At 44.1% G+C, this 25,987-nt stretch overlaps 1 protein-coding gene across 3 annotated transcripts in view; it reads right to left on the reverse strand.

Annotated features, from left to right (window-relative positions):
• Positions 1–25,987, reverse strand: part of LOC119160005 (uncharacterized) — a 69,506-nt gene that overhangs the window by 17,613 nt on the left and 25,906 nt on the right. For all 3 annotated transcript variants that reach the window (XM_075889848.1, XM_075889849.1, XM_075889847.1), the window contains 7 exons: positions 25,678–25,753; positions 16,068–16,129; positions 12,969–13,043; positions 12,230–12,317; positions 11,096–11,172; positions 8,612–8,689; positions 5,406–5,481 (listed from right to left, as the gene is read on the reverse strand). In XM_075889848.1, the coding sequence (XP_075745963.1) occupies positions 5,406–5,481; positions 8,612–8,689; positions 11,096–11,172; positions 12,230–12,317; positions 12,969–13,043; positions 16,068–16,129; positions 25,678–25,753 (532 nt within the window). The remainder of the gene's footprint in view (positions 1–5,405; positions 5,482–8,611; positions 8,690–11,095; positions 11,173–12,229; positions 12,318–12,968; positions 13,044–16,067; positions 16,130–25,677; positions 25,754–25,987) is intronic.

Consider the following 25,987-nt stretch of genomic DNA (forward strand, 5'->3'; position numbering starts at 1 on the left):
AAGTCGCTGGCGTCATATGAAGCGGAGCAAAAACGAGACCGGTTTTCGTCCCTCGAAGAACTAAGGGCTCGCCTGCAAGGGGTGTCAGTGTCTCCAAAGTGGACTGTGATTCATAAAGAAGAGTGCTCCATGTTTTTGAACATTATCGACTATCGTGAACCTTGTTTGAATGCGTCATTGACCGTGTTTGCAAACCTTGAAGTCTTTGCCTGCTATCAAGGTTAACCAATCAAGAACCTTGGTAGCGCTGTTGTACCAGACTCAGTTCAAAAAGTAAGTTCCTTGTTGGAAATTTTGAACAATCTGTCGATGCTGTCTGAGGAGCGCTGCACTTATTGCCACCTGGCTCAAGCAATACATTCCCTTGTTTGAGCCTTGTTTCCAGTTTTGTATCTTTTTACAAGTTGTTAGCTTTTAAAGGTGCTGTACTTTTTCTTTTTTTTTTAACTCGAACTGCCTCGGTGCCCACTGTAGCAGTTGTACAGTCCGTTTTGGTACGTAAGCTGTGTACACTTTCCTTGTGCACTCTGTGTACAGACATGTTGTGCACTGTGATTTGTTTTTTTCTTAGATTTTTGTTTGATTTTTTCCCTAGGACATGCACCTACCTGTGGCAGTACAATTACTTTTCTTTCTGTCATTTATCATGCTGTGGACCACAATTTAGTCACCAGTGTTCTTTTGTATTGTATTTTTTGGCAAGTGTTTGAACCTGATACCTTGTGTTGCTACTGCTACTATGATAAACGAATGGTATGTTTTCCTCTAACCTACAATTTAAATGAAAGTGTGCTTTTTCTGTTCCAAAGCTCGGGGATGTTTTTGCTGTTACAATCTGTTTTGTTTTCTGAGTTTTATGTGGCAAGATATTGTGTTTTGTACTTTTGGCATATTTTCAGCATTAAGGGCAACATCTTGTGTTGCCTGTCGTCTGCCTGGACCGAGAACAATGTGCACTGTGATATTTGTACAGACGGCGTTTGGCTGTGATAAATAAATACGCATTATTCCATTCACGATATTCATTATTTCTTGATACCTTGATAAGTTCCCCCGCAACGGTGGCTCAGTGGCTAAGGCGTAGCGCTGCTGAGCACTAGGGCGCAGTTTCGATACCCGGCTGCGGCGGCCGCATTTCTGATGGAGGCGAAAAGCAAAAACGCCCGTGTGTACGAGATTTCGGCACACAATAAAGATTCCCAGGTAGTAAAACTTGATCCTGAGCTCTCCTCTACGGCGCGCTTCATCGCCTGCGTTGCGTCGGCGCGTTAAACCATACAATCAATGGATACCTTGATAAATCGTGCGGACATGGTGTCAAGGAACCTCGCCCGAGTCGGTAGGCGTGAAGGGCGCTCGCGGCTGGCGCAGCCACCCAGCGAAGGGCGGCCGGCCGGCCGGCGCGATGTGACGTCGTCGACATCACGTCACGTGACGCGCAGGCCTGAAAAGCTTCCGGGGGTGACGCTATTAGCAGCCATTGGCATGTACATTGAGCACTATCTGACAGGAAAAGGTCGCTACGTTATACTCGCAGGGCGTAACCTCCTTGGTTTTAGAAAGGCTTAGCGAGCGTTGAGCAGCAGTGCCATGAATACAATGAACTAGTATATACTATGAACTCGAGGTGGTTAAAGGTGTGAAGTAGACACGAAGCACAAACCGTAAAAAAGTGTGCGTGTTCCACCTCTCGCTTAGTCCTTGGAATGTCCGCTGGATGGCGGTGCTTCTATATGGCGAATATATGATGAAAAGATGCGAGATGTTGGTACTTGGAGTGTTGAATAGATGGACGAACGGACACACAGACAGATGCGTGGATGGACGCATGAACAGACGCAGGGGCGGATGCATGGACGAACGCAGGGACGGACGCACGAAGAGACGCACGCACGGACGGTTGGATGGACGCATGGACGGTCACACAGACGGACGCATGGACGGAAGGAAGCAAGAACGAATGGACGGACGAATGCTTCGCCCCACTCTCCATCATTTTCTCCGTGGATATGCTGCCAATTTTTTTTTCTCTCCCTCTCTCAGGGAAACACCCGTTTGCTGAAGGAAGCTTTGTGGTCAGAGAAGTGAGTAGAGATCCGATTTGTATTGCTGCACCAATGCATGGTCTTCAATGACGAGGTATACGCAAGTGTTTCGCTAGGTCGTTACATAAGTGGGATTAGTTGCGATGGAAAGGGACGGTATGTTCTTGCGGATAAGCAGCAGAAAGTTCTTGCTTGTTTTCATCTATACATTGAAGTCACCAACAACTAATATTGGTGTGGGTTGGTGTGTTGTTAATATAAGGTGCATGAAACACACGACGTCTTTTGCAAGTGCCGTGGGCGAGAGGTACACACCCACTACCAGCAAGCTATGCAAATGAGTTCTGCGGGGATCCGTAAGGTGGGGGAAAGATTAAGAAATTAGCTGTCAATTTCACTTACTTGCCACCAAGCTGCTGTCCAGCATTACTCGCCGAATTCACGTGGCTGATCCTTTTTTTTTTTCGTTTGACACTCACCCCTGCTTTACAGGAAGGAGGATTTGCCCAATTTCTGTGGAACACACTCGCCCACGTTGTTACGCTACAGCGCTGACGGTGCAACCACTTGACGCAGAAACGGGCGCCTAACAGTAGCAGTCTAAAACTGTATCATACGTTTAATATATAGTGCTGCATCTCTTCTAATCCAGCACTGATTTTGCAATTAATGTGGGACTAATATTGTTCCTGCGTACGTCTTGGCGCAGTTCTTAGTACTGTGCCCTGTAAGCAGGCCTGCAGTCGGGTGATGAACAACGTTTATTGTGGTTGAAACGAAGTATATATAGGCAAGAATGGTGACGTAACAGGTCACGTGATTTTAACGAAATGGCCGGTAACATCGGAGTGACTCAGCCATGCTACATCTCCCTTTTCTTAGGGAAGCAAATAATTACACTGGTCTTCCTGGTTGTGGGTAGCTGCAGGGCTTCCGGCGTGGCCTTGTGCTTCTCCGTAGCTCTTGAGCGGGCTGGGCGTCCTCTAGTAGTTCGGACCCGTCATGAGGTCTCTCTTCGGGATGTGTAGGTGCGTCTTGCAGATGCTCGTGTGTGCGTCTAATTTCCTGGCCCTCTTCCGTCTTCACCACCGCGGAGCGCAGCGTCTCAGCTGGCCTTAGAACGACCGCAGGTGTCCAGGTCTTTTCATGGGTATCGTATGTAGGCACCCTCTGGCCAGGTGATAGAGGTGGCAGGTGCCTGGAGCGGCGATTGTAGTAGATCCTCTGGCGTTGACGGATTTCCTGGAGACGGTTATGGACAGCTTGGTTGGGCACAGTTTTCCGGCACCAGGTGGCTTGAGGGTACGCGCAGCAGGGTCCTCGTCTGCCTTCCCATTGGTTTCTGGATCCAAATAGAAATTCATGATAGGTCAAGTTCGTTTCTGGCTTGTAGAAATCTTCAAACTTGGCAATTAAGATGTCTACCTTATTTTTGTCCTCTTCAGCCTCAAACGTGAAGGTGCTGTATACCTTCCTTGCCTTTTCACCAATAATCACTAGCAACGTGGCTGCTTGCACTTCTTTCGCTTGTTTTGTCAACTGGGTAGCAGTGGGAAATAGCGTGAACTCACTCTTCCAAGTTTTCCATGTAAGCCAGGCGTTGCCCGATGTGTCCAGCGGTTTTGGCGGCGGCAAGATTGTTGACGGCAAAATCGCTGGCGGCGTGGCCATTTCAGCTAGGCACCGCTGCCACCATGTAAGCGGGCCTGCAGTCGGGTGATGAACAACGTTTATTGTGGTTGAAACGAAGTAGATATAGGCAAGAATGGTGACGTAACAGGTCACGTGATTTTAACGAAATGGCCGGTGACATCGGAGTGACTCAGCCATGCTACATGCCCAATTCAGCTCCACTATACCGCGAAACCTGCACTAGGGTGCAGCAACAGCCAGTAATTTTTTTTTTTATAATCGTGCGCTTACCGCCGTGGTGGCGCCCGTTCTCAAGTGGCGCGGGCCTTGGCCTAATGTTTCAAAATGGTTTTCGTCATTTTAGGTAAGATAGTGCAATTTATTCTTGAGTTTTTTGTATAGTTTTCTTTGTTCCAGATCTGTTTAGTTTATTTTACTCTGGTTTTCGGCATTGTTAATCATGTTTCAAGGGTGTATTGACCACTGCGTGACCAAGCGACATGAGGCGGTGGGTGGGCGACAAGCTGGTCGGTTAAGTGCTACGCATTTAAAAGTAACGACAAACGTTAAAGTTACCGAATAAAGTGACGCGTTGCTGGTAAAACCACTACAGGTAATACGTTACCACCAATACTGGATAAATCACCCTAATTTAAGCTTTCTGCACTTACGAGCGTGATCGCCAGCCTAAAGTACACCTATGTGCATGACCGTTCGCCGCGTTATTCATTTACTGAGATATTTCAAGTGTGGTTACAAGTTTATTCTCATAAAATACAATGTTCAAACTATCACAAACTTTCTAATCCGCGAAAGATATTTACGCCGGCTCCGTGTCAGTAAGCTGATGCGCTGAAACTACGGCACAGATTAGAAATAAACTTTATGCTAAATAATATTGTAGACGCCGTCTATTTTTCTACCTGTGCTAAGAGATGGAAATGATTCAGACTCTAATATCACGCTATACTTGCTCACATTGCATGGAAAAAGAGCAGGGGCGATATCCAAGCGTGCTGCACCCTCTAAAAGCACGCGCGCCTCTGTAGTCTTTATAATAGTAATTTTTCGGATGGTTGTCTCAAAACCAGGATATGATTAAGACGGGCGCCGTCGCAGACGGCTCACAAATTTCAATCATCCGGGGTTTATTAACGTGCAGCTGAATCTCAGCATTCGGGCATGCAGCGTTACATCATAATTGTAACGTAGTGGCCCCAGTGGGATTCGATCTTGTGTCTTTAGGGTCGACGGTCAAGTACTAGAGCCACTAAACTACCGCAATGGTTCGCATCGTGTTTATGGTGGCATATTTAACGAACGTTGCGTAGAATACGCACTGAATAACCTTATAGTAGTGTATTTGAAAACAAATAGGCTCATTACTCCGGTACATTAAAGCCTAATTCATAAAGATTTCCCTGAGCAAAGTAAGAGGTTTTTGCCCTTGGATGAATGGAGCTCTTCGCTAATGACAAATCCTGCGTCAATATTATCTTACATATTTTTCATTCGGCCAGTTACATGTAGCAGAACATATTACTCTCAATGCTGGCCTATAGGATAATATTCTTAGCGGCTGCCATGAGATAATAATCATCCATAATTTCTTCATTAATTTACTACGTTATAATTTCTAGACATGAATGAATGTGCTCGCAAAGGGGCCAGCAATATTAAGTTGGACGCCACGTGGTAATACATTTCACTAATCTACTAATCGCTCACCTTTATCGACGCATGTTTCATCAAGGCATTGGCCGACTTGGGTGACTCTTGGCCACCATCTGCCGGTCGTCTGTAGCTGAAACAGAAGCGAAAATAAAAAAATGTTGCTAAAAGCAATGATGGCTCAAAAATACTAATACTACGCACTAAAAAGGAGTGACAGTAAAACCAAGTCAACTTGCACCATTCTAAAGCCGAGACTGTTCGAGCTGCATCGTTTTCCAGAGAGGCAGCATGGCGCTAGATCGTTACTATGTTAGCAAATCGGAAAGGAAATTTTTTTGCTACAAGTGTTTCGTTCACACGAGAGTTCCGCAACAACACTTCATTTTTTACACTCTTTTTTCGGTGAAACATTACGCATAGTTATGACCACGTTACCACAGGTGAGGGGAGGGGGGTTATTCATTAGAACGCTATGTGTATATAGAATGAGGCGCTGCGACGTTAACATACATGCATATGCAACGTAAACCAACAGTACTGTACTTTCGGTTTGTTGCTATATACATGTGCCCCAAACACTACATTATTCTTATATTACCATGTACTTCTTCTTCGTCTTTCTATCTAATATAAGCATCGCAGTATGTTCGAAACCTAATTAGGTTTGGCGAGCAATGCGTGACATTCTCATTTCTCTTACAAGTACTTCCAGTAACGCACTTCCAGTTTCCGAATATTCAAAAAAAAAACTTGTAGAAAATTCAACTGGTACAAAATTGATGGTTGTTGCTGTGGTTAATGCTTGTGCGGATACATATCATGATATCATGTCGGATAATTGGTTTACTTAAGACAGCAACCAACTTACCGTCCCAATAGCTGTTTAAATTGAATTGCATGAGTTCATTGAGAGATTGGACGGTTTCCTTGTAATCGTTGAAGCACCTGGCGGAGCAGATATTAACCATACGCTTATTTTTACGTTGCCTCTTAGATCCGCTTCAGCTTCGCCTTCAAGAGGGGAATGCGATAGCACAATCAGGCTTCGTGCACATCGACGTTTTAATTGCTAACCTAGCTTCGGTTCTCGATGCACACTTCAACCATGCCGTAAGAAAACGAAAGACTGTGCGCTAAACATCGGGTGATTTGAGATATCTTATAATGCCCACTGCTTGCGCAGTTGTCAAATGCCCCTGCGCCATAATTGTTTTTTTTTTTTTGCGAATCAGCGGTGGGCCCACTACGGGTCCGTAAGGCAACACGTGCAATTACGCTGCTGTTCACACATTGTTGAAGCTTTGGCTGGTGATAAATAATATTATTAAATATGCCAGTTCAAGTATTGTCCTGTTGTCATTTATGCCGAAGACATTATTGGGTCTGACCAACAACTCGTGGCGCTGAAAGCAGCGCAGTAGCTGGGCTGAAGGACCGTACGGGAGTGTCCGCTCTTTATGTAGGTATGTTTCTCTATGAACGCATGCTTATCTTCCAAGCGTACTTCGCCCCAGGGATGGGGGGAGGGGGGTTAGCTGCATGTGAGTTCATCCTTATCCTTCAGTGGGGAGAATTGTGTGCCTTGGTCTTTAAACAGAACGATTGTGTTAGCTGTCAGGGCCACAAAGGTCACTTTGCTTGCTGGGCAGGCCTCGTTTGCGAAAAGAGCGCACTTTTCAAACACAGTGATGTAACAAGTGGGACACTCATTGTTCGCACTCATATCTGTACCTGTTATTACGTTTTCTGCCTCGTTTATGTTTAAACAGTGCGTTAAGCATCGAGCTGTAAACGCTGTTAGTTAGCTCTCGTCCTGTGTGCGTTGTTTTCGTGCGTCATTGGTGCGTGAGGAGCGCGCTGCACGTTTCGATCTGCTAGCCGTTCTTGGTGTTAGATTTCAAGTTGTTGCTATCGCTTTCATTGCTTCGCCCTTGCGGCGAAACAGTGAGTTTTTGCTTTCTTGAATGTTTGTTTGTTGTTTTTTTTATTTTTTTCTGAACAAACAAGTCCCTCCCTTACATATAAGAAACTCTCTTTATGGCTTCAAAACAATTGGCATCACCTATTATGAAAATATTTTTCCTTCCTTCTTTTCAGGCATGAATCAATGAGTGCGCATATGCGGAGAGGGTCCACATCAGAGCAGAGTGAAAGCACACTAGGCTCACATGGGAGATGAGCGCGCACCTTGGCTTTGATGTGCTCCCTTCACCAACCTGGCATCAAACTGCAAGGTTCACGATGGCTAGTATTAAGGGCTTAAATGTGACGCCTCCTGAGTGACGAGAACTTCAGACAGCGTTGTCGCATATGCGACGGAACTGCTCATCTGCGCTATCCGGCCACAGTGAATATTTGTTACGCCCGAAGTCACTGTTCATGGGACTTCAGTGCCTTCACGACCAGAGCACCACGCGTGCAGCCATTAAAAATTCATTTATCGGCTCTTTCAAAACTTTTCACTTTGTTCCGATTATCAATATGCAATTTAATACTCACTCATGACAGTGGTGTAGTGAATGTTTGCGGTTTTTGGACGTCGCGTGCTACAGCTATCACGGTTGGCGAAGTCCGAAGATAGGTATTCTGAGAGTATCAGCAAAGTACTAAAGGCGGAAAAGATATGTTTTCGGACATTATTTATTCATTTATGATCCATCTAATCAAACGGAGTGCAAATGTCTTGGGTTAGATACGAATTTCCCTTATGCGAGTAACTATTTAACAAATTCGTCAGAAAGGCGTGTTAGAAGGTTCATGAGCTGCGCTTTGGTCTTCATACTTAACCAGCCTAGCTGATTTCAGTCAGTCAGAAGGAAGTCCATGAACTTCTTTTTTTTTTTTCGTCGTATGTTTCCTTTTCCTATATTTTTCCTTCCTGCTGAGAAGGAGAAGAGTATTTCCCCAGGGTGACCCAGGTTTTCGCTAAGTAAAAGTTTTGACACGGCTGTTAGTGGATTGGCATAAAATTGATGAGATAAGCAAGGGAGAATATGAGAAAACATAATGTAAATGCTAATACTCTATTTTTTTGTTGACTGAACACTACAGGGGAACACGAACTTAGTCCAGGAACTTTTGACTGCGTTCACAAAACTGCGTGTAGTCACAAATGGCTCTCTTATCAAAAGGCTGGCAATATTCCACTCTATCGAAGAGTAAGTTCCGATGTAAGTAGAATCTTGTTACGACATTTTGTGTTGACTTTACAACTTTCGCACACGATGTGGTACCATGGCCGTGGATGCTCAGAAACTCACGGCACACTCGGTTCCGCGTTTCGCAGCTTTCCTCTTCTTCCCAGGGCATAGTAAGGAGCATGTTGTGTCGACCTTTTCCTGTGAATTGAACACCGCGAATCAACCACACGCTTTCACTGAAAACAGTATCAAGCGCTTAATTTAAAAGCGACCTGCTAGCGAGTATTCTAAGATTATCGCGCATCCCACACAATCGGCGACATGTTACAGGCTGTGCAACATTTATGTCGTTACAAGCATAGCACAACATGCAGATGCTAGATAACCGTTTTGCGCAAGATATCTTTTTGGTGTTACAAGAGGTCTGCCTCGGTGGAACAGCAGCTACAGTGCTCGGCCGCTGACCCAAAGGTCACGGATTCAGTCCCGGTCATGGCGGTCACATTTCATTACAGGTGAAACGATAATGGGTCGTGTACTGTGCGATGTTAGTGCACGTTTAAAAAACACCGCATGGTCTAATTTTCCGAAACCCTCCACTACTGCTCTCTCATAGTCATATTGTAATTTGGGGACGTTAAACCTCAGATGTTATTATTGATATTATGGGTGCTACAGATATGCTTTAGGTGTTATAGAAGCGCATACAGTGCACTCAGTGATAATCTCATTGGGAAAGAACGTTGTACTATCCATTAAGTTGACTCTGCATTAGAAACGAAGATTAATTATAGATTCACACGACGATTCGAATAGAATACGACCCAACAAAGAAACGGTGTATAGCAGTTCTGCTTTTGCAGGGACCTTCAAGCTCGATAACCAAGAAGTTCTAAAGAAATGTTATGCTTAATGGTTACCGAGATAGCAGTGTTGTTTTCTACCAGTAGGTGTTATTTTATTTTCACTGCTAACTTTAAAGGACACCTTTGAAATATTCTCTCTGTCTCTGTTCTCTTTACAACCCCTATTTCCTTAACCCTGCACAGGGTAGAAATCTGGTTGCTTCTACCAGGTTACCTTCGTTGTATTTTCTTGTTCATCTATTTCTATGTCTTTTTTGACCATGCTTTAATACTGACCCTCACGTTGGTTGGTTCTTGTCGGCGACGCTAACTTCATCGTTGCTGTGGATTTTTTTAAGGCGAGAGCCATAGATGGCTTATGAAACTTGAAAATTGGTGGTCAGCGTTCACATGACTGATATAAAAACTATTATCACGTAAATACTTTGCCAGATGACGCGATCATGACTTAACTAATTCCCAACATTTGTAACGTCACCAGGACGTCGTATAACGTGACCACGCATAACTTCCTTTCGTGAAGTCGTCCATTACTCAGTTGAACGTAGGGCAATGAGGAGGCAGTGTAAAAGCAGATAAAATGCAGAAAGCTTACAATGTCTCCAATCCTGGAGGCAATGCATAATTACGTTACGTCCAGAAAGCTTTTGGAGGGTGGTGGGGGAGCATCAACACCTCGACTGAGCAAAAAACAGCTTTCGGCTTTGAGTCGTGTTCCGTGAATGCAAAAAAAGCATCGCTAACTTGCGTCATTTTTGTTCTTGGAAACGCCAGCAACTTCGTTCATAATAACGCCGCGCTTTTCCAGGAGCACACACTGCACAACGTACCTGACGTTCGTTCCTTTCGTGCGTATACCTACATGACATATCTTGGTAACCCACCTGGGAAAAACAATCATTTCGTGGACGACCCTACTTTTCTGCAGATTTATCATTATCAGTGAATTTACTGCAACATCACTGTTGAACTGCCACCTGTACATAACATCTGAAAGTAAACATTTCTTGTCTCTCTCATCTACACTATGTCCACTATAGTCGCCGTCCGTCCAGAAAGATGACAGGCGTATTGACGTCCCATTAATCAACGTATCGCCGTTTCGACGTGTGATGACAACACAGAAAAAGCTGGAACAGAAAATAGGTTAATATTTTGAAATTACGGAGACTATTTAGAGCCCCTCCAGCACGAAAGCAACGAAGATGGTCACTGGTGCAGGCTAGCAAACCAGAAATTTTCTTTTGGTGAACTTCCCTGCTTCTCACTAAACCTTTCTCTATCCCTCTCTCACAGCGCTGGCCATGTTGGCCGTGTTTCTTACCCACTGTATAAAACATGGACTCAAATGTTTCGCTGCAAAGCTCGAGAACACAGGTTTGACTACCGGCCACAACACTCGCTTTTCTACGGGGGTGAAACCCAATGCCACTAGAACACGTAGACTTAAATACACTATACACACAACCCCGCCTGGTCAAAATCGATCCGTAGTCCCCACTACTGCGGATCTCACAGTGAAATGGCGGTTCTGTCAAGTAATGCTTCCGCAGTTTATTTAGATGCTGCTTCAAGCTAGGACTGCTTGCCTCCACAATAGAATGTCACTTGACCAAGTAAACCTTTCTGTGTATTCACAGGCAACCTTTAGCTCTCTATTGCATACGGATGTGTACGTGCAATCTGAAAGCACGTAAGATCGTAGAACACAGCCTAGGTTACCAACACGCATACTTACCGTATAACTGACGGAAGAGACGAATTTATCACACCCTTCTTCGGGAATGTGGACCATCACCGCAGGAATAGCGGGCGCTGTTAAACGAACACCATGAAATCGCGTTAGCCTTGTTACATGGCACGTCTTTTTCGTCAACGCGCGAAACACTCTCCCTGTTTCACAAGAGCATCATATTTCACTATATATTAGACATTCAGAAATTATAAATTTTCATGCCTTTGTTAGCGCTAGCGAAAAGCCCGAAGAACAAAACACTGGTTATTTTCTTGTTTTGACGTATTACATACAAAATCAGTAAGCTCCATTTATAAAAGAAATATATGATGAGAAATAAGAAAATTGGCAAGCTTATGAAAAACCGTTTTATTATCTGGCATTTTCCAGTAGTAACTTTATTTAAACGAGTTCTTTCTAACTCGGACAAATGTAGCGTGACTTAGACAAAGAGAGAAGGCAGATAGACACAGACAGGCGCTGTGTCTCTTCGGCACTCATATGTGTCTATCATCCATGACTTCTTTTAAGTCGTGCTGCATTCAGGAGAGCTGCTTGCTGGGCAAATGGGTTCATACTTAGTAAACTACAAAAGCCACAGTACGTTGAAATTGAGAACAGCAGAACAGTAGAAACAGAGACTCTGTCTCTGCTCTCTGTCTTTGTTTCTACTGCTCTGCTTTTTCAGATTTCGACGTATTGTGGATTTTCTCGTTTACTAACCGTGCTGCATTCATCTGACAGGTCACATCTGTTTTGCACATAAAGCTAGTTTATTCTAACAACATTTCAGCCAAAATATATCTAATGAGAGATAAATATAGGAGCAAATTGGGGGGAGGGGGATGGGAAGATATACAATCCGGTAAAGCTTCCTACACTAATTGGAAAATGTGGATTTGAAAGTTATCAAAACAAGAGAAGCTGAAAAAAATATGTAGGTATGCCTTCTCATTTGTTTTTTTTACACTAATCTGTAGATCTCAAAATAACTGGACATGCTTCTACGTATCTGCATTATGATGCTGGGGGGGTTGATAGAGGAACATATGACGTATTACAGCTATACAACGTTCATAAGCCATATATAGTGCCAATATTACGCTTAACATTACATCAGTATGCAGTTTCACTTACGTGTTACAATGCAATGGCCGTTCTTGCAAATCCCCTCGACGATCAGGTCGGGGACAGTGGGAATGTGCACCGTCCTTTCATAATTGAGCTGGTAATATTAGGATGAAAATTACGATGCGTCATGCATCTGTATGTTTCAAGTAATTCATTAAGCCACGTTTCAATTACTTAAGTGCAAGCTATACGCTGTTGAAAAATGTCTGTTGCATACGAGTAAATATTTTATCAACACAGGGACAACAGTTATCGCTTGCCAGAGACGATTGTATTCTAATTACTATATGCATACCATCATCTTTGGTGGTAGGCATACAGAAGGCTCGTCGGCTTATGCATTACGACGAGCATTGCTTATAGCCTCTTGTGTTTATCTAACATAGACAGACATTGGTATATATATATATGATTAGTGTCTCAATTTATAGATCTGAATCGGTGAATAACTACCGTATGCGATGTTCAGTATGTTTAGCAATGGTGGTCTAAGATGAGGACGTATACGCTAAAAAATACGTTTTATTTTTTTTCCTGCAGGCTTGTGGTGTTTCTCACTTTGCTTTTATTTCTCTATGGCGTTAGATAACTCGTAAGTGTCAGATTCTATAAATAATTGCCCCAAAGTGATGAAAAAGTGCATTTCCCAACCCGTAAATATCGTGTTTTTGTGTTGTTTTAGTGTGTGCGCGTGTGTGTTGACATTGTCCGACGAATTAACGTGGCGAACGCTGGGTGCACTTACCAGGCATGGAGTTCCATCCGGTAGTTCTTGCGTAGTTTTATTTTTGCAAAAATCGGTACATCGTACAGCCAGGACCTGTTAACCAGGGGAGAAGGACTAGAATAATATGAATACTAAGAGAGCATTTATTGAATATTCCAATTTCGACGGACTTTCAGAGTGCACACCACTTCAGGCCGAACTTCGTAAATTCCGGATTTCTTTTGTGTGTGGATTTCGTGCAGTGTTCATATCGAAGCTATTACGCGAGAAGATCGGCAAAACCTTCAGTACGACTTATTTCAGCCTACAACGAAGGCTACCCCACTACTCATGTATATGCATTGAGCCGGTATACAGTAGGGGCAGCGAGCAGGCAAAAGTTGTGTACTGTTGTCTTCACGTTGAATGAAAGCTCATCATTTGTGCACTATCCAGACAACTCGTAACAAAATGTATCAAAATTTTACGTTCTTCTGATAAAATTAGGAAAAAATATGTAATTTCTAAAAGATATCCAGTTCACGATAATAATGTGACATTCACTACGAGCTCGGTGTGTTCAAAACAATTATGTGTATAGGAATTATTGCTGAACACTCGTTCTTAGTCGTGTTCACTGACATCTGGCGCAGAACAAGATTAGCTAGCCCTATCGGCTAATTATGATTGCCAACTCAAATGCACTTACACAGATGCAGCCTCTCTAAATCCGTTTTAGTAAACGTTTTATATTTTTGCCTAGAGGTTTTGAGCTACATACGTTGTTATGTGTAGTCCCGAAAAAGCACTGTGTAACTTAATCCCGATCCTTAGAATAAGCGGGCAGCATTTTGAGAGTCGTTTTTTGTGATTTCCTAATTTTTTGGCTTTATCAGAAACCTTGCAAGTAATTATTGAACGCTAGCTGTTTTTCTTCCATTATGCAAGCATTATCTGGAGGTGTCAAGTACAATGAATTGTTATTGATAACTTACTTAATTTGGTACATCCGAGAGTCCAGTAATACGCGATCCGCAGTGAAGCCTGAGTGGGTGGTAGCTATTACCATTTCAAGCAGTTATACTCAAAAGCGATTTGAGGTGCGCTTTCACTTTCTTGAAAAGGTGGACTGCATCCCGCTTCACTCAGAACAACGCGAACTGAATTGGGAGCTTTACGCGTTGTACATATGCATTTATTTCCCATAGTATGACATTCTTTTCTAACAGGCACGTTGTAATGTTTGATTCCAATCATTTCTGGTTGATTACAATCGCCAAGATGATCGTATTGCTAATTGACAATGTTGGTGCATCAAAAACATCTGGACGTGGCATTACTAACGACGAGACAGCTCTTGATTTTGACAGACTACTGCGCGTTAAAATGGCACAATTTGCATTGCGCTTCAAGGTCATGTGAAAAATACATAGGTGTCGCTAAGGCTCTCACCACATTCTGATAATCTATTTCAGCATTCATTAGTGTAATTTCCTGTTTTTTTTAATTCTTGCTATGTCCACCAGAACTGTCTTTAACTCTCATTGGACGCCGCTAAATCGTGTTCCGTCATCCAAATTAACAGACAATGAATCCGGTATCGTATCAAGGTAATGAATTATCACATTAAATCGGGGCAAGATGCCGAGCACTTTCACATTACAATTAAGCATGACGTTTGACTTCTCCTGCATATTGTGTGCCTGGCTTCATTGTCTATCTCTTGGCGCATAGGATGGTGACTAACAAAAATCAGGCCACTTCTCTCATTATGTTCCGCACTACAATTATATGTCATAATTAATTAGAAGTTTCATATGCCATTTTTACAGTTGTTACATCTGACAGGTCTATATGTTAAACGTTTTAAATGTTCATTGAGCTAAAGTGTATACTGATATGTATTGAGCAATCGCAGTTGTCTTATTTTTCATTTTATATCGAAACAGTGATAAGCCAGTGAACCTAATTATGTGCTCTCTGGTGGTATGAGTGGCCACGTTCATCACTGAATTTGGTGTTTGTGAATGTTTCACTTTCTGTGAGTAATTTCTGACTTTTGAACTGCTCTTACGCAAGGCGAATGGCATCCTATATAGGGAAAACGAAGGAAATCAGTTGTGCATAGCGTGTCCAATTTCGTTATTTCAACGTGTTAAAGTCAGCACTAGTGATGAATTTTTTACGCGCAATAAATACTCAATAGTTTCCGAACCACGCAGCTTCCGAACCGTGGCATGACAACCAAGCGGGACGAAATTGATCTCGTAGCAGGTTCTGTCATAATAATTGTACATTCAATATTTTTATTCATCAAGTGAGATGTGAAATAAAAAAAAGTGTCTAATAAGATTAAAACAAGTCCGATACCTTCTTCCCCACAGGTGTTCCACATTTGTTGGTTCTCGTTTGCGTAACAAACATGAAAAAGAATGGGACGAGCAAATACAAAACGAAGCACCGTTCTTCAATCATAACAAAGATGAAGTGCTGTTCCACAATCTGAACATGTCCAAGCAAAAAATTGCGGAGTTTAGCCAACCGACATGCGCACCTGAGAGCAAGGACCAAAAACCACGTGATGACGAGCGTATTCGCTGTTACGGCTGAAGTTAATGCGCAAAATAGGAAGTTTTTTCAAGATAGGACAAAAGCCACATAAGTATACATGAACCACATAACTACGTGCCCGTAATATAAGGTGGAAAGAGAAAGCCAAGAAAACAGACATACTGTTCGCTTAATAGAGCTTGTGGTTCCGTGAAATAAAAAATACAATAATATGTCATCTCATAATTTGTATCGCCTCCAAAAGGCGGTTGAACAGTTAGCATAATATACAAGATTTTGACGAATGGCATTCCCGTATTCTGCGACAGAGAACATTTTTGACAAAGAGTTTGAGAATTCAAATAATTGAGAAACTCTTGAACATGAGAGAAAGTAAGCATGAAATCAAATTTCAGAAACATTATTGAAGAACCCTACGGATCAAACAACATAAACGTCTCATAACAAATTTCTCAGCTTGCTTTATCCTTAAACGCTAGCCAGTTAACAGCTTCAGAATTCAGTCTAGTAGCTTCAAGTGGCAGAGATGGAATCACTAATACATAAAAATGTAGTAATAACACTTACCCTTCCGTTCCTCCTTGTAGTAGCGTCTACGCATCCGTTCGAATGAGTCCATGGCGTAAAGTCTGAAACAGTACGTGCGTACGTTACCCTCTGCTCACCAGTTTTCTACACAACCGTAATGCATCATTAAAAATATGGTTACCAGATGGCTCTAGAGCTGCAATGATTATTGCGATAGGAATCATATGGAAAATCTCGACGAGATTGTTTTTGCCGTCGCCGCCACCACCATCAATCCCGTTTATATATATTTTATATATATAAACGATTATGTATATATATATATATATATATATATATATATATATATATATATATATATATATATATATATATATATATATATATATATATCTGTGTGTGTGTGTGTGTGTGTGTGTGTGTGTGGTGTGTGTGTGTGTGTGTGTGTGTGTGTGTGTGTGTGTGTGTGTGTGTGTGTGTGTGTGTGTGTGTGTGTGTGTGTGTGTGTGTGTGTGTGTGTGTGTTTCTGCAGAATAATAACTTCGGTTGCCACAAGGTTATATGTATCGAAGTAGATAAGTAGATGTGCTTTCACATATTTGCTATTCAGCAGACGTCTCGACAGGAGCCCAATCCTCTTCACGGGCATAATATTATTTACACATTTTCCGCGTCTTCTTATAGCTTCTTGAGGCAGGAGGGAAGAATACAGAAGAAAATATGAAAAATAAACAGGGAAAGAAACGTTCAAAAATAAAAATAAAAAATTTAGAAGAAAAAGCTAGAAAAACACAACGAGATTAAGAAGGGACAGCATCTCAAGAGAGTAGGGCAAACGTAAAAGAGCCATGCCATCATTGTCAACAATACCTCCCACGCACCTACCCTTTCCCCAGGTGGACAGAGTGACGACCGTTCTAGTATTGCACCTTCCGGTGCAATCCACTGGCGGCTTGTCTACCTTTGAAGTTCAAGAAAAATCAGTGGGGGAAATTTCAGCGCTTCGAGAGCATGTTGGTGGCATCAGAAGATAAGAAAAAGTCGGTAATTGTGGTACCGCCATCAATATTGAATATATGCATTGGCTCCCGTCAGCGAAGGAAAAGAGAAGGTGCGTTAAAAAACTAAGAGAGAGAAAGAATTATAAAAGAAGAAAAAGAATGTGACATCCGGGACCACTTATCTGTGCGTTACGGCTGTGCTTGAAGCGGCAAACCAATTCTATATTGTCAGATGCAAACGCTTACAGCTTTGTTAGGGGGTAATATTGTCACGACGTCAAAACAGAGGTCTTGCCGCAGAGATTGCGACACCAGACGCAGGTCGGTCTTTTGAACAGAGCGCGCAAGCGAGTTTTTTTTTTCGTCTATTTCATAGTCCTTCATGGCACATGCAGAACTGTCATCGTCTTTCTTGAGCAAGCACGTAACATATGCCTCCCTGTGAAAGAGACATCGTCCCTATGCGCAACCTAGGCGATCTACCAGGCGTATGAAGTGGTAGCACCAACACGATAACTAGCAGCTAATTAAATCGATAAATACGGTTTCATACTCACGACGTGCACGACTTTGGGTAAATACTTTTGGCACTTAGAACTACAATCAGTGTCGGGAACAATTTCGTCATTCACGTCGTTCAAGCGTCGCGTGACGCTTTATGGACCAAAGTACCGTCTTAGCCGTTTTTCAGACAGTGCACGCCGACGTATCGCAGTCCAGACCCGGACCTTCTCGCCTGGTGTGTAGCTAATGAACTTGTGTCGGGGGTCGTACCGTTGTGCATCTTGTGTGACAGATGCGCACGCACGTGAGCTGTCTGGCTTCCTCGGCGCACTGAGTGAATTCTTCGGCGTCTACAATGATGTCGTCACACTCATGCGGCAACATGGTGACCAGCTCTGTCGTGACTTCGCGACCATAGATCAGACTGAACGGTCTCATTCCAGAGGTTTTTCGTCAAGCAGTATTGTAGGCAAAGGTCACAGACAGCAATATCTGACCTAAGTTTTTATGTTCGGTGTCAACGTGCATGCTTATCATGTCTGTAAGGGTCCTATTGAGGTACTCCAGCAGTCCGTTTGTCTGCGGATGGTATGCAGTTGTTCTCCGGTGAGCTGTGCCAGTGAGTCTGAGAACCGACTCTAAAAGCTATACGTCGAAAGCAGGTCCTCTGTCTGTAATCACTGTCGGAGTGCCATGCTGAAGGACGTTGTTTTTTATGAAGAACTGAGCGGCTTCTGCTGCAGCGCCGCGCTGCATAGCTTTAATCTCCGCATAACGGGAGAGGTAATCGGTGGCCACAATGAACCATCTGTCCCCTGTTGTGGAAGTTGGAAGGAGACCCAGGAAGTCCATTCTAATCTGGGTGAACGGCTTTGCTGGTGCTTCGACTGGATGTAAAACACCGTCTGGCTTGCTGGGAGGCACTTTGCGTCTTTGGTAGTTGGAGCAAGTTCGCACGTGATGGTTACCAGCAGCACGTAACTTTGGCCAGTAGTACTTGCATCGTAGTCGGCACAATGTTCGGGTGTAGCCTAGATGACCAGAAGTTGCTTCATCATGGCACGCTTCCATAATTTCTTTTCGAAGACAGGCCGGCACGACGAGCAAGTGCGGGTTACCGGTTGGTGAAAAGTTTTTCTTATAGAGAACATCGTTTTGCAAGCAAAAGAATGGCAGTCCTCTAGCAAATAACCGCGGCACGTCTTTACGTCGTCCTTCTAAATATTCGATGAGTGGTAACAGCTCAGAGTCACTGCGCTGCTCTCGTGCGATAGTAGCCGTGTTGACAACTCCCAAGAATGCCACGTCGATGTTTTCGTCATCAGGAGCGACAGGCTCCAGTGCCGACCGTGAGAGACAGTTGTCGTCGGTCTGCCTCTTCCCAGATTTATAAATGATGGTCATGTCGAACTCTTGAAGCCTTAGGCTCCAGCTGGACAAACGGCCAGATGGATCTTCAAGATAGGTGAGCCAGCACAAAAGTGTTGTTCGCTATCAAACTTGAAGGAGCGGCCGCACAAATATGTACGAAATTTGATGACCGCCCACACTACGGCGAGACACTCCTTCTCGGTAGTCGAATAGTTCTCCGTGTGAGAGAGAGTCCTGCTGGCGTGAGCTATTACTATTTCACAGCCATCTTTCCACTGCACCAGAACAGCACCCAGACCTACAATGCTGATGTCAGTGTGAAGTGCTGTAGGGGCTTCCCGGTCGAAGTGCGAAAGGACTGGAGGTGTTTGCAGGCGCTCTCGTAGTTCATTGAATGCCATTTGCTCCTGTTCACCCCGAAGAAAGGGGACGTTCTCACGTGTGAGTGGTGTCAATGGCGCCGCAATAGACGAAAAGTGATCGATAAATCGCGGGTGATAGGCGCACCACCTTAAGAAGCATCTCACGGCCTTTTTGTCGCATGATGCAGGAAATTACGCTACGGTGTCTATTTCGGCAGGGTGAGGTCGAACGCCCTAGTCAATGACAACGTGGCCTAGAAAGCTGAGTTTGTTGAATTCAAAATGACATTTTTCTGGTTTTAAAGTACGGCCGGCCGAACGTATGGCTTCGAGGGCGGTCAATAAACGGCTAAGATGTTCTTCGAATGTGCTGAGCATACAATAACATCGTCCAGATACACCAAGCATGTTTGCCACTTCAGGCCTGGTAGTACGGTGTCTATGAGACGCTGAGAAGTAACTGCCACCAAGCGCAACACAAGAAGAAGCACCTTAAGTTCATAAAGGCCATCGGGCGTCACAAAGGCCGTTTTAGGGGCGAAGCTCCTTAAAGTGGCACCCGTTCATCTCTCGTCGTAGTCGTAGTGCGTAACCAGTCTTACGATTTGACTGCAAGGTGGTGCCGGTGGTAGATTTCTCCTGTGCGTTGTTGAACAATAAAAAATTTGCAGCATGCGCGTTACCTAAAAACCGAATTCTCCTGTCCCTGATTCCCAATTAGCAGCCAATGGCATGTCCATTGAGCACTATCTGACAAGAAAGGGTTGCTAGGTTATATTCGCTGGGCGTAACCTCCATGGTTTTACATCGTGCTTCATAGGATCCTTCCATCCATGGTTTTAGAAAGGTTTAGCGAGCGTTGGGCCGCAGTGCCATGAATACAGTGAACTAATATGTACCATGAACTCGAGGTGGTTAAAGAGGAGAAGTAGACACGAAGCGCAAGCCGTAAGAAGTGTGCGTGTGTCAACTCTCGTTTAGTCCTTGGAATGCCCGCTGAATGGCGGTGCTTTTATATGCGGAATATATGATGAAAAGATGCGAGATGGTGGTACTTGGAGTGTTGACTAGATGGACGAACGGATACACAGACAGATGCATGGACGGACGCACGGATGGCTGCACGGACGAATGGATGCATGGACGGACGCAGGGGCGGATGCATGGACGAACACAAGGATTGACACACGGATGGACATGCGGACGCACGAACAGACGAACACACGGCGGGTGGATGCACGCATAGGCGGTGACACAGACTGACGCATGGACCGACGGAAGCAAGAACGAATGGACGGACAAATGCTTAGCCCCACTCTCCATCATTCACCCCGTGGATATGCTACCTTTCTTTTCCACCATCTCGGTCGTCAACTTCTATCTGCCAGTAGCCGCGTCGGAGGTTCATTGAAGAGGAATAGTGGGAATAGTGCGCATGACGCAGTCGATCGAGTGAACTGTCTATGCGAGCTAGTGGATAGACGTTTTCTTCGTCTTCTAGGCCAAAACCATGAGTGACGCCCAAGGACTTTTCGAAAGTTGTATGACGACATCCACGAGCATCAATCTGTATTTGCTTCTGATCTTCTCGCATTCTTTCAGAGCCACAGAGGGGTTCTGCCGAATCGGTCGCGTGTTGCCTTCAGTAATGATGCGGTGCTCGGTCAATGGTGTTTGCTGGATTTTGGACGTATGCGAAAAGCAGTCTTCAAATTGGTGTATAAGTTCAAGCAGGCGCTTTCTATCAGAGAGCGGCAGTGTGAAGCAGGTGTCTATTGACAAAGTTGTCGAGGCAGGGACAGTCGTGTCGTCCGGTGACAAGGCAAAGCAATCTCTGGCTTGGTCTGCATCATATTAGTAAGCAATTGCTGTACCCTTCTGGATTTGACGGCGCTCGTTGCTGAAGCTTGTGAAGAGCACTTCTGCCTGTCCATCAGTAAGCGCCAGGACGCCTCTCGCGATGGAAATGCCTGCGTAAGCAAAAGAGCAACTGTGTGCTCCGCTGTCACATCCTTATAGCAAGGCCACCTACTGGACACCGACACAAGGCAGCAGCGTCTCGGTGGGAGTATCACATCGTCGGCTATTCGCAAACGACCGCGTGGTTCGTCGCTGCTGTTGTCGGCATACGAATGTGCACAAGAGATCAGTATACGTTGAGGGATGTTGATAACAGCGCCATGATCTTGAAGAACATTCATGCCCAAATTAGCGCTTTACAGCAGTCTGGCAACAGGACAATAGTGGCCACAAAGCTAGAATCCCCGACGCGAAGTCGAGTGGTTCGTTTAACCGTGGGAGTCATCAGCTGATCCCCAGCACTCCTTATGTGCGGCCCTGTTCACGGTGTCTTACCTCTCTAAAGTGTTCGGCGTGCTCTTGTAGCATGATCGAGAAGTCCGCGCGTGTGTCGACCAGTGCTGGAACTTTATATCCGTCAATGAAAACGCCAAGATCGGCACGTACAACTTTATCGGCTTTAGTATTCGTCGTCGCTATCGTCATACATTCTTGTGATGATAGGGGGAACTTTTCGGTGTCCCGCCGACGATTGGCAACCTTGCCACTGGAGGTCGCAGCAGTTTGTTTCCCGGGCGCGGGCTACGCGAACAGCCTCTGGTGACGTCCTCGTAGCTCCGAGGGTTCGGGAATTCACGGTTACGCGCAGGTGACGGAGATTGCCAGTGACGCGGTTGAGTTAATTTGCCAGTTGACAGTTGATCGGCATCGTGGCCGCGACAGTCTTCAAAGCGGAAAGAAGTGGGACGAGAAAATTTCTTGAACCCGGAATCACCAAGCAATAGCGGGCAATGTGACCTGGTTCTCCGCAGTGGAAGCAAATGGGTCGATGGTCAGCCATGCGCCTTAAGTAAGTTCGGCGAACTGGTAGTCGTCTCATAAAATCCCGGTGCCACCAAAGTACGACAAGGGGTCGTGGCTGGAAGGGCTTAACCACAAATGACGGTGAAAGATGACGGACCGCATCAGCGTAGCTCGCTGGATGTGGCTGAGGACTTAGCATGGGTGGTGTAACGGCTTGCCTCAACTCCTGGCGGACGATTTCAGCAACAGATGCAACAGGTGGTTGGGTAGGAGGAACGCATAGGGCCCGAAGTTCCTCATGCAGTATTTTCCTGATCATTTGTCGCAGGGAACTTTCGCAGACGGCAGAGTTCTGAGCTGCAGCGCTTACTGCCGTGTGGTTTCGCAGGTGGTCAGAGTGTCGGCATCATTGTTGCAGTGCGCGCTCGATGATAGTCACCTCTCTTATGAATTCATCTACTGTTTTAGGAGGATTTCGTACTAGGCTCGCAAACACCGGTTCTTTAACACCCTGCATTAGTTAATGCACATTATTCGCCTCGGGCATGTCGGGGTCAGCTCGTCAAAACAGATGGATCATACCCGCTGTGTACATGGCAGTTGTTTTGTTGAGTTTTTGCACGTGGATCTCAATTAGTTGTTGTGTGCGATCCCGTCAGTCCAAGTTCAAAAATGTGGCGAGGAGCTTTCGACGGAAATCTTCCCAAGATTAGAAAGTCGCTTCGCGGTTCTCATACCACGTGCGAGCGCTATTTTCCACTGCAAAATATGCACAGCTAAGATTGTGCTGGTCACTCCAGTGGTTGGATACAGCGACCCGTTCAAACTGTTTGAGCCAGTCCTCGACATCCTCGTACTGTTCTCCACAGAAAACTTCAGGAACGCGAGGATTTTCAAGAGTCGCCTGCGAGGGAAGAGTGGTCTGCGATTGAAGGGTAACCGTGGATGCGGTAGGAGCTGCCATGCTGGCAAGAGGCAGAACAGGTGCGGACTCCGGACTTAGTAGGCGCCGACTAAATCGGTTCACCGGAGTCGTGACGAGGGGCTGAGTCTCTGTACTAGTTGAACGGGTCCGAGCAAGACTGTCCTGCATCAGGTTGTAGGCTCCAGCACCTCCACCAGCGTCACGACGTCAAAGCAGAGGTCTTGCCGCAGAGATTGGAATACTAGGACCAGGTCGGTCTCTTTAATAGAACGCGCAAGCGAATTCTTCTTTTTCGTTCATTTCATAGTTCCTTGTGGCACATGCACAAGTGCCATCGTCTTTCTTGAGCAAGCACGTGACAACCTTATTGTCACAATGGGAGGCTAGGGGCAGAGGACTGTTTAGAGAGAAACGTTTGCGTCTTTTAGTGATCGTAACGCTGACAGAGTGCCTGGGTGTACACTTATTTCGTTTTTTATCGTATTGAATTTGTAGATAAAGTAAGATTCCCCTTGTTACCTTTCTTTGATTGTTCTAAAATTATTTTCTAATAGTGTACCCTGATGTCATGAAAACTGTAGTCTTTTAAATTGCCATGTTTTGAAAGTGGGATGCCTGGCAGGGAACGCACATGTGCCCGATGGTTGCTGAATCTAATGCTAAACGAAGTGTCTGTTAGGCCCACGTATTGCATGTTACATACCACACATTACAGAAGGTATATGACTTTGAGTCACAGTCTAGTGCACCACTTATCCTGTGCTTAAAATTCGAGTGGGTTCTTTCCACCACTGTCGTTTTCTGCATGTGTTGGCATACTTCGCATCTGCTTTTTCCGCAGGGGTGACACTCAATTTGAGGTTTCATTCCTATCTCTGAATTTATTAAATAATTCTTTACACTTTTCGGCCGCCCGTATACCACACAAGGAGGAGAAATGAAAATTTTCGATAGTCGCACGCTCTGTTCCAACATGCTAAAGTGTTTTTAAAGACCTTATTTATGTTCGGTGGGTTGTTCGTGAAAGTTAACAGGAAATGTTTGTTGTGGTGCTGGTCAGCATCTTTCTGGTGGCTTGGAAGAGTGTGGTGGTCCAGACTTCCCACTTTTTTGATGGCGTCATCGATGATAGCTTACGGGTATTTATGAGTAAATGTATGTGTAAATGTGTGGGTGTGGGTGTAAACGATATTATGCTTTGAAAAAGACGGGGCGTCCGTCAAAACGTCAGCTGAATAAACAGTTGTTATGTGAAACCATATCTACTTTCATATATATATATATATATATATATATAAATATATATATATATATATATATATATATATATATACATATATATATATATATATATATATATATGTATATATATATATATATATATATATATATATATATATATATATATATATATATATATATATATATATATATATATATATATATGGGCGGCGCTCTCAACACGAACAAACGCTTCCAAGAGTGTCCCTGGAGCGCCTGTGTTCTCTTACACCAGCATTTTGTAGAGTTACGTGAGATCGGATCTGAATGAGTTGACTGCCAGCCTCCCTTTTTATAACATTGAAATTTGTCGCTATCCCATTCATTGCGTCACCTGTTCCGTGAAACTGTGCAATCATCCCTGCCACAGTCATGGACTGCACTTGACAAAATGCGCACGAGTATACATAGCCACCGAGAATGCTTCGTAAGACACAGCTAGATATCCGGCGGCTATGCACGTTTTGCAGGTTCTGTACCATTCGTCATAGGTTATTCACGCGGATCCGTACCTCTGATTTCGTTTCGTGCGTTATTTGTGCGTGAAAAACGTGGGGCACGTTTCGACCTGCTTGCATTTCTTAATATGACCTTCCAATTTCTTGCTGTCGTGTTTACTGCTTCGCCTTTGTGGCATAGTTGTGACTTTTTATGCGGCATCGCATATGGCGAATACTAACGAAGGTTGGTCAAATTGTTTTCATCTTTATGTTCTTATATTTCTTTTTTATTTTAAATTACGTATGCATTTCTCTGCCTACTCCATGAGAAAAAGATCTCTTTCCCTTTTCGTAAGACTATCCTCAACATAAAAGGATAAATGGGAAAACCAAAATAGGTTTTTCTTTGGTGGAATGAAGATTGCTAAGTAAATGTCGTCTAGTCGCGGTTCCATTTTGTGTGAATGCAGCTTGGTGGGCAGATTATTAACTATCTTGTGATAATGCAGCTTGCTGGGCTGATGATTAACTATGTAGTGATAACGTGGCTATAGCAATTAAGACTGGGTTAACTGGCAGAACTTGGGAGAGGCCTTTGCCCTTCGGTGGGTTTAGTCAGACCGATGATGATGAATTGACTTAAGTACTATAAAAAACACCTCATAAACGTCACTGCTATACAAGCTAGCAGTGACAAAGAATATTAGATGCTATGCATGCTCACTTTTGTGAAGTTGTCAGAAAGCACGCTGAGCCTGCTCTATAGCGGCACATGCAATCTGTGGCGGTTTTTTTTTCCTTCATTTCTTCATATGCGAATTTTTTTCTAATAACACACAGTGTTTGACATTATGAGGGCGCTCATCTATTGCAAATAGCGAAACTTAGTAAATATGGTCCCAGTAGCGATGACATGAGTGAGAAAGTGACACTTTAACGTACCTGCTGTGACACAGGTCCCGTTACGACAGACTCCGGTTCTTTCGAGGTACTTGCTGTTGTTACTCTCAGTTGGTAGCTAATGACCACAGCACAAAAAAAGAAGAGGAAAGAAAGGAGAATGACGAAAGATGCTGACATACAGTCCCTGTCAAGGGTATGTGAATATCAAATATTCGACTTCGAAGCGTTTAGGAAAAATGAAATCAAAGCGCGAACCAAATAAATATTCTTCGTGAATTTTCCAATGAGAGCGGCACATTTAGAAAGTTTATCAAAAAAAAAGGTCACATCAAGCACACGGGAAAAGGCA

The sequence above is a fragment of the Rhipicephalus microplus genome, chromosome 3, assembly GCF_043290135.1.
Source record: "Rhipicephalus microplus isolate Deutch F79 chromosome 3, USDA_Rmic, whole genome shotgun sequence".
Taxonomy (NCBI): Eukaryota; Metazoa; Arthropoda; class Arachnida; order Ixodida; family Ixodidae; genus Rhipicephalus; species Rhipicephalus microplus.